Source organism: Elephas maximus, chromosome 27 (genome assembly GCF_024166365.1).
Source record: "Elephas maximus indicus isolate mEleMax1 chromosome 27, mEleMax1 primary haplotype, whole genome shotgun sequence".
In the NCBI taxonomy this organism is placed as follows: Eukaryota; Metazoa; Chordata; class Mammalia; order Proboscidea; family Elephantidae; genus Elephas; species Elephas maximus.
Window position 1 is genome coordinate 24,995,283 of NC_064845.1, and position 13,800 is coordinate 25,009,082.

General features: G+C 42.4%; 2 protein-coding genes across 29 annotated transcripts in view; both read right to left on the minus strand.

The window, feature by feature from the left end:
* Positions 1-12,410, minus strand: part of LOC126068352 (uncharacterized) — a 43,471-nt gene extending 31,061 nt beyond the window's left edge. For 18 of the 28 annotated variants that reach the window (XM_049870837.1, XM_049870846.1, XM_049870844.1 and 15 more), the window contains exon 1: positions 11,904-12,410. In XM_049870837.1, coding sequence (XP_049726794.1) covers positions 11,904-12,390 — 487 coding nt within the window. In that variant the 5' untranslated portion in view covers positions 12,391-12,410. The other 10 variants (XR_007515618.1, XR_007515617.1, XR_007515615.1 and 7 more) reach the window with 6 other exon arrangements.
* LOC126068340 (uncharacterized) overlaps positions 1-13,800 on the minus strand; it is a 250,172-nt gene that overhangs the window by 51,373 nt on the left and 184,999 nt on the right. The gene's annotated exons all lie outside the window — the stretch shown is intronic.

Here is a 13,800-nt window from a genome sequence, read left to right on the forward strand (position 1 = left end):
ACTCCTTAGAACTTAGCTCACAGGATCTTCGTGATACGGCCCCTGCATATCTCCAAGAGGGTCCTCTGTTGACACGCCGGGTCCTCTGTGTTGGAGCCATTCTTACCCCAGACATTTCTCCAAACATATTCTCGTATCCTTTGGAGTCTGGAATAGCACTCAATGTACAGTAAATGAATCAATCAAATGAATGCATGAATAAAGTCGTGCTGAATTTGGAATGGCAGACTGGTAGCTAACTGGAATCATCAAATAAGCAAATGTCAGAGAGATTAGAACTTAGGTGAAAATTCAAAACCAGAATCACAAATTTGACAATCACTAATAAAAAAGCAATATTTAGAAATCTTGAGAATGGACAAGTTCCGACAATATACGACCTTGGCTAAAGCCAGGGGATCTTTCCTTCTAGTTATATGGCTATATCATGGACCCAAGGTGGGAACTTCTTATCCATGTATAAGAAGCTACCAGTCAACGAACTAGAGATAGAAGGGAACTTCCTGAAACTGATAAAGGCCATCTATGAAAAACTCACAGCTAGCATCATACTTAAAATAAAAGACTGAATGCTTTCCCCAGAAGATCAGGAACAAGATAAGGATGTCTACTCTCACCACTTCTATTCGACACTGTCCTAGAGATTCTGCTCAGGTCAATTCATCAAGAGGAAGAGATAAAAGGCTAGGCTGGAGAGAAGTAAAACTCTCTCTATTCACAGGTGACATGATCTCATATACAGAAAATGCTCAGGAATCCATTCAAAACTATTAGTACTAATAAACAAGTTCAACAAAGTTGCAGGGTACAAGAGCAATATACAAAAGACAACTGTATTTCTATACACAATAAAGAATCTGAAAATAAAATGAAGAAACTTGTACTCTGGAAACAACATCATTGAAAGAAATAAAAAAAAAAAACTAAATAAATGGAAAGACATCCCATGTTCATGGGCTGAAAGACAATATTGCTAAGAAGGCAGTATTCCTCAAACTGATCCACAGATTCGATATAATTCCCATTAAAGTCCAACAGCCTTTTTGGCAGAAATTAACAAGTTGATCTTAAAAGTTATGTGGAAATGCAAGTAACCCAGGAAAGCCAAAGTAATCTTGAAGAAGAAGAATAAAGTTGGGGGACTCATGCTTTTCAGTTCCAAACTTACTACAAAGCTACAATTAAGACAGTATGGTACTGATATAGCCCACTGGAACAGAATTGAGAGGCCAGAAATAAATCCTCACATTTACAGTCAGTTGATTTTTGACAAGGATACCAAGACAATTTAATGGGAAAAGAATAGTCTAGACACACAAAAAAATGAAGTTAAACTCCTACCTCATAGCATATGCAAAACTTACTCAAAATGGATCACAGACCAAAACGTAAGAGCTGTAACTATACAACTCTTTGTACTAGTTTCCTAGGACTGCCATAACAAATGACAACTTGGTAGCTTACAACAAAAATTTATTTTCTCACAGCTGAGGCCAGAAGTCTAAAATCAAGGTGTCTACACAGCTGCCCTCCCTCCAAAGGTTTTAGGGGAGACTTCTTTCTTGCCTCTTTCAGCATCTCAGGCTCCAGTCGTCCTTGGCTTGAGGGTACGTGATTTCAATCTCTGCCTCCATCTTCACATTGCCTTCTCCCATATGTTTCTAGGTCTCTCAGTCTTCTCCTTTTCTATCTCTTACAAGGACATTCCACTGGATTTGGAGCCCACGCTAATCAGGGTGACCTCATCTCGAGATCATTACCTTAATTACATCTACAAAGACCCTCTGTCCAGGTAAGATCACATTTACAGGATCCTCAGGTATGGACTTGGACATGTCTTTTTCAAGACCAGTGTTCAACCCACTACACTCTTCATGACTTTGAGTTAGGCAAATATTTCTTAGATGTGACAACAAACGAACAAGTAACCAAAGAAAAAATAAATTGGGCTTCATCAAAATTAAATACTTTTATGCTTCAAAGGACACCATCACAAAAGCAAAAAGACAGGTTACAGACTGGTAGAAAAATCTGATAAATGTTGTATCTGATAATGGACTTCTATCTAGAATATATAAACAACTCCTACAATTCAATAATAAAAAGACGAATAACCCAATTAAAAAAGGAAAAAAGGATCTTAATAGATACATCTCCAAAGATAAGAAGACAATCACAAAGGACATATGTTATTTAATCCCATTTATACAAAATATCCAGAAAAGGCTAATCTACACAGACAAAAACAGTTCAGTGGTCATCTACAGCTGGAGAGGATACGCATTTAGGGAGTGACAGCTTAGAGGTGAGGGGTTTCTTTTTGGTATGAGAAAAATGTTCTAAAATTGATCGTAATGATACTTGTTCAGTTCTGTGAACTGAACTGTATAATTTAAATTGGTAAATGATATGGTAGGTGACTATATCTCAATAAAGCTACCTAAAAAAGAAAAAGTGATCAAATTTTTCAATCCAGAAACTGATGCAAGGGAAAAGGCTACCTCTCCAAAGTAATTTGTGCTCCCTACTATAAAATATATTAAAAAAATATAAAATATACAAAAAAAATTATTTATATTTTATACTATAAAATATAAAATCAATCTCTCTTTTTTATACCTTAGATAACAGGAAATGAAGTTAAATGTAGCGCTCAATTGTAATAACTCTCATTCTAAGTTTTAGAACAAATATTTCTTACCTGATTTTACTTTTTAAGTATTTTAATTATCCTATGCTGCATGTTTTAATGTTATCTGTGGCCTTAAACCCTTACAAGTACAAAAGATTGACTTTTAAGCTGATAATAAACTAATAAATTAAGTGGCCTTTTCCCTAAAGCTGTGAAGTAATAACTGCATCCAGACTGTTTTCTATGCCAATCAGAAAATACAGAGAAGAATGTTAGTAATTTTTTCTTTTTTTTTTTTAATGAGCTTCAAATAAGGAGGATAGTTATCATATAAATAAGAATGGGGAATGGTGGAAATAAAAACTAAAAAGCATAAGATAATTGTAATCATTCTAACTTTATATTTGTACACAACATACTAATAACCGGAGATTTCATTAAATTTTGTTCTCAATCAGAAGTATTACTGTGTGAGTGATTTGATTTCATGTGGCCGTCTACCAGGAACATTATCCAAAACAAAACGACTTCATCCCGAACTACTCTGTCCAGACACACAGCATTTTTCCAAGGTCACTTCACCCCAGAGTACATTCACAAAATATCAATTTTATGTTAGACTAGAATAATAAAAACCAAATAACAAGATAAAATGCTGAAAAACCTAACACAACCCAAATCTAAACACCTGGATTATCTGATTCTTTTTTACTGCCTTAATCAATGTTTGACTGCATTTTCATAAAGTTTAATTTATCCTGCTGGGACTAAATAACAACGACAACAAAAATATACAATTAAAAAAAAAAACCCAAACCAAACCCTGTGCCATCGAGTCAATTCCGACTCATAGCAGCCCTACAGGACAGAGCAGAACTGCACTATAGAGTTACCAAGGAGCACCTGGCGGATTCGAACTGCCAACCCTTTGGTTAGCAGCCATAGCACTTAACTACTACGCCACCAGGGTTTCCAAAATATATGACAGTCACTCTCAATTGTACTTACAAGTGAGCCATTAATATGGCTATGTGGGACCTTTAAACATATACTCACTTCCGTTCAAACTTTGGTTAGTACTTAATGTCCTCAGTTTATACTCAAACAGATTACATACAATCTGATTTACAGCAATAGCCACCCAACTGGCCTTGGGTGTTTATCTGTCTGTTGTAATCTACTCTTCTAAAACCTGTAATACAGTGGTAATTTAACTTTCAGGGGTCATAGGCCCCTCTGAGAATCTAAAAAAAGTTATGGGCCCTCTTGAGTAAGTACATATACTCACATTTCTCTCCAAGTCCTTCACAGACTCTAAGAAAGCACAGCTATAATGACTTCTCATTGCCTACCAATCAAATCCAAACTTCTTAGCCTGATATTTAAAGTACTTCATAATGTAGTCACAGTTAACCTAGGTAATTTATCTCTCGTTGTTTTTCAACTACTTGCACCAATCATGGCACTCTCTCTCTCTTTACTATTCCAACACAGGCACACCATCCTCTTTCTGGCTTGACCTTATGGTTCCCTCTTTTTGCTTTCATGCACAACTGTCTGCTTTTTACAAATACTTCCAGGTAAACCTAAAAAACCTCCCCTGCCGGGACGGTGTCCCTCTGTCCATGATCAGATCATCTGCTCCTTTCTGAATTCTGAGACAAGTTACCTACATCTCTTATAGAGTTCACCATGTTCTACCTTGTATTATACCAAAACCCTTGTTGCCGTCGTGTCGATTTCTGACTCATGGTGACCCTATAGGACAGAGTAGAACTGCCCAATAGGGTTTCCAAGGAGCACCTGGTAGATTAGAACTTCCAAACTTTTGGTTGGCAGCCATAGCCCTTAACCACTATAGCACCAGGGTTTCCTTGTATTATACAAAAAGTTAGGAAACATAAAATACACTTGTTCATTATATTTTCAAATAATATGCTTTTTATGTTTGTCTTCGACCTCCACAACGCTTTTCATGTGAAGTATCTCACACACTCTGTATTTATTTGTATCTTTTCTCCTCTCATAGCCAATAAGATCCTTCAGGGCAGACACAGTACCTAATGTGCTCTTGGGTGTCCCACAGTCACCAGCAGAAAAGGAGTACCCTTGATATAAAGTACCTCAATATCTGGGCCTCAGTGTTCTTCAGACACTTCATGCATTCTGTACCCCAAATTACAAGATTTTTCAAGGATCATCTTCCCCTGTGCCTCCATAAACAAAGTTCAAAGTACAATGTTCTACCCCCTTAGTGGGTACTAGATCAACCGTGAACTTACTAAAATAGTAGTGAAGTTATTCTCTCTACTCACTGAGATATGCCAACCCTACTATTATGGATTGAAATGTGTCCCCGTAAAATGTGTGTCAACTTGGGTAAGCCATGATTCCCAGTACTGTGTGATTGCCCACCATTTTGTGATCTGATGTGATTATCCTATGTGTCGTAAATCCTAACTGCTATGATATGTCAGATGGATCCTGGCTGAAAGCAGAGAATACCAGAAGGATGCTTACCTGTGTTTTATTGACTATGCAAAGGCATTTGACTGTGTGGATCATAACAAACTATGGATAACACTGCGAAGAATGGGAATTCCAGAACACTTAATTGTGCTCATGAGGAACCTTTACATAGATCAAGAGGCAGTTGTTCGGACAGAACAAGGGGATACTGATTGGTTTAAAGTCACGAAAGGTGTGCGTCAGGGTTGTATTCTTTCACCATACCTATTCAATCTGTATGCTGAACAAATAATCCGAGAAGCTGGACTATATGAAGAAGAATGGGGCATCAGGATTGGAGGAAGACTCATTAACAACCTGCGTTATGCAGATGCCACAACCTTGCTTGCTGAAAGTGAAGAGCACTTGAAGCACTTACTAATGAAGATCAAAGACCACAGCCTTCAGTATGGATTATACATCAACATAAAGAAAACAAAAATCCTTACAACTAGACCAATGAGCAACATCATGATAAAAGGAGAAAAGACTGAAGCTGTCAAGGATTTCATTTTACTTGGTTCCATAATCAACAGCCATGGAAGGAGCAGTCAAGAAATCAAAAGACACACTGCATTGGGCAAATCTGCTGCAAAGGACGTCTTCAAAGTGTTGAAGAGCAAAGATGTCACCCTGAAGACTCAGGTGCACCTGACCCAAGCCATGGTATTTTCAATCGCATCATATGCACGTGAAAGCTGGACAATGAATAAGGAAGACCGAAGAAGAGCTGACGCCTTTGAACTGTGGTGTTGGCAAAGAATATTGAATATACCATGGACTGCCAAAAGAATGAACAAATCTGTCTTAGAAGAAGTACAACCAGAATGCTGATTAGAAGTAAGGATGGTGAGACTGCATCTTACACACTTTGGACATGTTGTCAGGAGGGATCAGTCCCTGGAGAAGGACATCATGCTTGGCAGAGTACAGGGTCAGCGGACAAGAGGAAGACCCTCAACGAGGCGGATTGGCACAGTGGTTGCAACAATGAGCTCAAGCATAACAACGATTGTAAGGATGGCGCAGGACCGGGCAGTGTTTCGCTCTGTTGTGCATAGGGGCGCTATGAGTTGGAACCGACTCGACGGCACCTAACAACAAAAACAACAACATAATATTAATGAGGCAGGACACGATCTACAGAATTGGGTTGCCTCTTTTGAGATATAAAAGAGAGATGGGAGCAGAGAGGAGACAGACCTCATTATCGCCAAAAGAAGAGACAGGAAAGCGTGCATCCTTTGGATCCAGGTTCCCTGCACTGAGAAGGTCCTAGACCAGGGGGAGATTGATGACAAGGATCTTTCCCCAGAGCTGATAAAAAGAGAAAACCTTCCCTTGGAGCTGGAGCCCTGAATTCAGACTTCTAGCCTCATAAACTCTGACAGAATAAATTTCTGCCTGTTAAAGCCATCCACTTATGGTACCACCCACTTACGGAGCACTAGATAACTAAAAAGCTTGTTCATAAAAACCTTCAACATATCAAGAATTCTCACCTAATGACCACTAACCCAGAAGGGAGCCCCAGTTATAAAACAGATTCAGAAAACATACATAACAACATCCCAAATTATATATGCAATACATACATTTTATGTGTATATATATGCCTTTGAGTTGTGGTGTTGGCAAAGAATGTTGACTATACCGTGGACTGCCAAAAGAATGAACAAATTCATCTTAGAAGAAGTACAGCCAGAATGCGTCTTAGAAGGGAGGATGATGAGACTTCATCTCACATATTTTGAACAAGTTATCAGGAGAGACCAGTCCCTGAAAAAGGACATCATGCTTGATAAAGAGATTGTTGTCGTTAGGTGCCGTGAAGTTGGCTCTGACTCACAGTGACCCTATGTACTACAAAACAAAACACTGCCCGGTCTGCACCATCCTCACAACCATTGTTATGCTCGAGCCCATTGCTGCAGCCACTGTGTCAATCCATCTCATTGAGGGTCTTCCTCTTTTTTGCTGACCCTCTCTTTACCAAGCATCATGTCCTTCTCCAGGGACTGGTCCCTCCTGATAACATGTCCAAAGTATGTAAGACATCGTGCTACATCAGGAAATGAAGGTTCTGAAAGCTTGACTCCATCCACATTATTAAGGTGCACTCTACTTTGAGGAGGCAGCTCTTCCCTAGTCATCTTTTCAGTGCCTTCCAACCTGGGGGGCTCATCTTCCAGCACTATATTAGACAATGTTCTGCTGCTATTCATAAGGTTTTCACTGGCTAATTCTTTTCAGAAGTAGACTGCCAGGTCCTTCTTCCTAGTCTGTCTTAGCCTGGAAGCTGACATGAAACCTGTTTGCCAGGGTAAAGGGGAGGACCAGGAAAAAAGAAGACCCTTAATGAGATGGACTGACACAGTGGCTGCAAGAATGGGCTCAAGGATAACAACCATCATGAGGATGGCGCAGGCCCAGACATGTTTCGTTCTGTTGTACGTAGGGTTACTATGAGTCAGAACTGATCTGACAGCACCTTACAACAACATCAACAAACACTACAGGAAGCAGTGAAATAGCATACAAATATAGGAACTTTTTTAGGAACCCCTAAACATGATATGGAAACCCTGGTGGCGTAGTGATAAGTGCTACGACTGCTAACCAAAGGCTCAGCAGTTCGAATCTGCCTGGCGCTCCTTGGGAACTCTATGGGGCAGCTCTACTCTGTCCTATAGGGTCGCTATGAGTCACAATCGACTCGACAGCACTGGGTTTGGTTTTAAACATGACATGGAGCTACAGAGGCTGCTCACCAAAAGGTGAGCAGTTTGAATCCACCGGCCAGTCCTTGGAAACCCTATGGGGAAGTTCTAGTCTGTCCTATAGGGTCACTATGAGTTGGAATCGACTCGATGGCAATGGAAACATAATATAAAAGTTTACAACCAACTGACTGATACTACGACATACGTGAACCTTAAAAATAGTATGTTAAATGAAGGAAGTCAGACAGAAAGAACCACATATTATACTACTTTGTTTATATGAAATAATCAGAATAAGTAAATCCGTAGAGACAGATAGCAGATTAGTGATTGCCAGAGGCTGAAGGGAGGAACAAATAGGGAGTGACTGCTAATGGGATATGGGGTTACTTTTCAGAGTAATGAAAATGACCTGAAATTAGACAGTGGTAATAACCGCACAACTTTGTGAATATACTTAAAATCGCTGAACTGTACACTTTAAAAGGGTGAGTTTCACGTTATATAAATTACATCTCACAGTTTTGGGTGGCGCAAATATTTAAGCCCTCAACTACTAGCCAAAAGTTGGTGGTCCATACCCACTGAAAGGAGCCTAAGAAGATAGGCCTGGCAAGCTGCTTCTGAAAGGTCAGAGCCTTGAAAACCCTATGGAGCACAGTTCTACTCTGTATACATGGGGTAACCACGAGTCAATATATATAGCTTTCAATATATGTGACCTAAATTATACTTCAATTTTTTAAAGTTTATGACCAATGATCAATTTGGTCATTTTACCTTGAAGAAAACTTTTCAATAGGAATCTTACTTAGTACTTTGTTTTCTCAAGCTGATTAAAACTACAGGTTGCAAGCTAGCTCCCTACAAGCCCCTTTTTAAAGCCATAGCATTAAATTCTTACAAAAAGGTATTTTTGTATTAAGAATCCAGAGTGCTGAATTCCTTAAAAAAAAAAAAAAAAGGAGTTCTAAAGACACTAGGCATACCTGCACAGTTAACAATGGCAGCAAGTAACATACCTGCTCCTACATGCTGTGATCTCCAGACATCACTCCCTATTGTAGTCCCCATAGGCATGTGAATTTGTGATCCCTGATCTAAACAAAGATCGTCTATCTTTCTTATTATAATGAATGTACTATGAACCACTAATAAGTTAAAATTCCATCATGTAGGATTACATTTTTATTAACTTGAAAGAGAAAAATACTAACAGCAACACCTGTTGAACAAAACCCTACAACTATTACAGATTCATGCTGTGTAAACTAAAGCGAAATAATCTGGGGAAAAGTTCATGTTTCTACTCTACAAAGAATAAGAAATTAATTTTAGTTTAAAAAGTCTTAAATTATTTTCACCAATTAATACACAGTAGTAAGAAATAACTTTTTACCCACATAATTAGGTACTGGCATAAGATGAAGGAAAGCTCTCTCATTCAGATTACTGATTCGGTATTTGAACAAACTGCTTTATTTGCTCAGTGATTTTATATTTAAACCATCTCTAAGTCTCCTGATGCTTAAACGCACAATGAAAAAATGACCACTACCCATCTACAGCTTGTACATATTAGGCTGTATTTTACAAAGCTAGAAGAAAACAAAATACAAGATGAATATGGAAACAGATCTAGAAAAGTAGGTTCTACTACTTCCAGCCTCAAATGTAAATGAAGCCAATTCGTTTTATGCTTTACCTGTTATTCTTTGAGCTAAATGTATGTCAAGTACCTTCCAGCTTTAAAACTCACCTGTACTTATTCAGATCTCATCCTGCTTTCCTCCAAATAAAGTAATTCATCTTAGCTGAGCTGCTTTTTCTGTAGATGAGAAAGTTCAAATAGTATTTACGTTCCATTTCACTTTTACCATCACTTCTAACTCTAAAGTATCAACATACAAGACGACTTCTGAAACAGCTATTCCGTTCAAACTAGGCAAAATTAAAAATTAAACTCGTTTCTGAATGTCTGCCAAAACAGAGACAAGATAAGCCAACCAACGGCTTAGTGATTTACAGGTAAACCTCAATGCTCTTCTACCTGCTCTGAGCCAGGCCATTTTATTAACTTATCCAAGTACCCTCAAGTTTATAGGTGATGTTTAAATAGATCAACTTTACCACTTAGTATTACTAGATATTATATAAAACTGGAGTAGCATCACAGTCACTTCATGAGTGCAATTCCTAAATACCATACACAAAGGGGCAACTGGATTTTATGACCAACTGAAAACACAATCCTCTTTCTGTTTAAACCTGACAGTGAATAAAATAGTGTGCTCTCCTAAAAGTTCACCAAATCCCTAACACATAATTTAAATCATAAAAATAACTTTCCCAAAAGTACAGGATTAGAAACTCAAGAAAGCTAACAATCATTACCTCAGCCTTTACTTATGGGAACACAAAGTTATTTAGAATGGTAAAAATTTGAGGAAAATCTAGATCTTGAGTTTCGCACCCCTTGGAGTATAATGTGAGATAACTGTACACGAATCAGTTTCCAAAGAGAAACCAATTTGTTTTATTTCAACTGTGCTTTGCTTGTTATTCTTTAACAGTGTTGTTCAATAAAACTTTGTCTGATGACAGAAATCTTCTATTATCTGTGCTGTCCAGTAGGATAGTTAACAGTCACATGTAGCTACTGATCACTTGAAATGTGGTTAGCAGGACTGAGGAAGTCACTTTTGAAATTGATTTAATTTTAATTAACTTAAATGTTAATTGCCACAGGTGACTAGTGGCTGGTGACACAGTGGTTAAGAGCTACAATACTTACCAAAAGGTCGGCAGTTCAAATTCACTAGCCGCTCCGTGGAAACCTTATGGGGGCAGTTCTATTCTGTCCTATAGGATCACTATGAGTCGGAATGGACTCCAGGGCAACAGGTTTTTTGTTTTTGTTTTTTCCGGCTAGTGGCTATACTGGACAGCGCAGTCCTACAATTTGAAATGAAAGGCATAAACTTGACTGAATAGTTTTTCAAAGTATCATGTCCTGAGATGATGTCAACACCAAGTAGACCCCTTCTGCTACCAAATGATACACACCTTCAACACCAGCCTAAACATAAAATTCACTTACGAAATAAGAATTCATAATACTACTTAGATTCAGAACGCAAGGCACAATACTCACTAAGAAACAATATTAAAAAGCACATCTCAAGTTCTCCCCCATTATTTTGCAAAACAGGTACTGATTTAGGGAATAATTTCCCAATGCATGCGAGTAACTCTTCCTTCAAATCTGTCCAATTACCTTCTGTTCACAAAAGGAAGGGAGGAATGCAAAAATAAGTTCTTAGCACTAATAAGTTTCCTACGACTCGGTAAATTTCACGTTTCCTTTTCCCTTAAGGAAAGATACAAACGTTTGCAAGCGCCTGCATCTCCTGAAAGCCTCCTTACCTATGTATTTAGGCGAACGAATCATTCTGATACCGTTGCGATTTCCTTCCTACACACAAAATATTTTTTTCAGGCCATGAAAGTCACGAGTATTTAGGGCACTTCAAGTAATCTCTGACCAGCTCTTCCCAAGCCAAGTAATCAAGAACGTGCACAAGATACCAAAAAAAACTAAGTCTGGCAACCTGCACGTTGAATAACTACTCCCTAAGCAGAATCAACTGCTCTGAACCAGGAAAAAAAGTGCCTGGAACTATCTGGGGAAGCAAACAAGCAAGGTCGTGACCCTGGGTCCCGGCCGCCCGCGCCGCTCCGTCCGCCTGCGGGAAGCCACCTGTCAGGCCTGAGCCTCACCTGGCAGGCGACAGGAGGCGCAGGCCGACAGCGCGGCCCAGCGCGGTGGGCGGAGCCCGGGACTGAAGGAGACCGGGTCGGGGTAACCACTAGCGATTCACACGCGGACGGAGAGTGCAGACGCCTGTCCCCGAGGCGGGACCCCTGCCTCCCGCGCACCCACCCCGCCGGGCAGACGTCCAGGCGGCCCACGTCGCCGGCCCGCCCTACCTCCCTTCCTCCTCAGTCGGAGCGCTGCCCCTCCGTCGCCCCTCACCTACCTGGTCGCGGAGTCTGAGGAACGCCATGGCGGTCGCCTCCGCGCCAACTCGAGCCTCCGCCGACGCCCCGGCCCGCCGCTGCCACGCCGGTGGCCTCAGCAGCTGCCAGGGGCCGGCGGGTCGGCGGCCGGCTGAGCTGAGGAGTCCGCGGGCAGGGGGCGGCACCGCCTCCCGGGCCGCCCGCCGCCACCGAGAGGTGAGGAGCCCGGCCGGTCCCGCCTCCTCCTTCTAAGGACTCCACGCCCTCTTCCTTCCTTTCTTTCTCTTTTTCTCGGCCGCCTCCACACGCTGCCCGAGCGGCCGCCACAGCCCCTGCCGCCTCCTCCCCCTCACGCCCCCTTCCCGAAATACCCTGGCAGCCCCCGCGGCAGCGCCGTTCCAGCCCGCGGCAGCAGCGGCTCCAAACTCCACTCCCCAATATTGCCACCACCGCCCGCCGCGATTGGCCGCCGCCCGGGGGAGAGGCCAGAGTAAGCTGAGCGCCCATTGGCTACGCCATTGCGCTCGCTGGTGCCCCCCCCACTTGCCGGAGGGGGAGAGGGCGGGGAGGAGGAAGCCGCGAGGGGTGGGCGCGGAGCTGCGGCTGCCCTGGGCGGGGGAGTCGGGAACGTGGCGGAGCCGGGGGTGGGACGGCCAGGTGTACGGGCTCCTGGGCGCGCGGCCTAGTGCGGTGGGCGGAGCCCGGGGCTGAAGGGGACAGGGGGTGGGGGTAACGGCCTGCGATTCACACGTGGACGTAGAGTGTAGATGGGCCTCCAGCTTTGGAGGATGAAGGAGCTGGGCGACGGGCGGGAATGGGCAGGCGTGAGAGGTGGGAACCTGGGGGCTGCTGCCTTCTCCATAGCGGCCTGGGTTCGGGGGTGACCTGGACTCGCATTTGGAGGAAGAGTGAGGATGCGCCCCTGGGCTTGGGTGGGGGAGGGTCGAAGGAGCCCAGGGGTGAGAGGTGGTTTTGGGGGCTGCTGCCCTCACCTGGGCGGTGACCAAGGTCATAGGGAGGTGGGGAAGGCGAACTGGCCGCTACTTGCATGTCGAGGTAGAATGGAGACCCTTCTGTCTCCCCTCTCCCCTCACCCCAAAGGTCCGGGATTTGGGGAGGATGGTGGAGGCACTGGAAGGGTGTGAGGTAACGCCTGGAGGCTGCAATCCAGGGGGAGAGGGACGGTGCTGGCTCTCCAGAAGGAAGGGAGGCGTATTTGCAGCCAAACAGGTTGTGGACGCCTGAGTTTTTTTTTGCCTGCAGTCCCAATCCTAAGCAAGGCTGTGGACCCCCTCTCGGAAAGCCCCCCTGCCAGGCTTGCTTTTTTTCTTTTTTCTCCCCTTCTTCTTATGCACCTGAAGGATTCTGTCTCCCACGCGAGAAAAATCAATTAAATATAAAAAACGATGTGCAAAATTTCTAATAAGTATCGTCCTTGGATGGAGGAGAAGAGGAATAACTCCCTAACCCTGCCACACACACAGACACTCCCCAACCCCCCGCCCCTCCAGGCCATCCTACAGCTCTGAAACTGCTTCTCTTTCTTAGGCAGCTGCACACTGTTCCCATTCCAGGATTGTGTGGGAGAAGACTGTTGTGCGCTTGTGTCTCTCCCAGGCGGCACCAGCCCCTGGTTAATAAAAGGTACAGATGGTTAGAACACGAATGTGTGACGTCAGACTTGGTTTTAAAAAGTCCCGTTTTCCCCACATCAGTTGTATCTCTTGGCATAGACTTCATATTTAGAGGATCGATTTCAGTCCAAGGGCAGTCTGGATGCAGGAAAGGGGACCTACGCCAGAACTGTCAAATTACTATAATGCTTCACTTACAACAAAAAGCTTATCCTTAGCGCCATAAAAAATGAAAATATCAGAATCTGCAAGATTAAAAACGATGCAGATTAATAGTACAAGC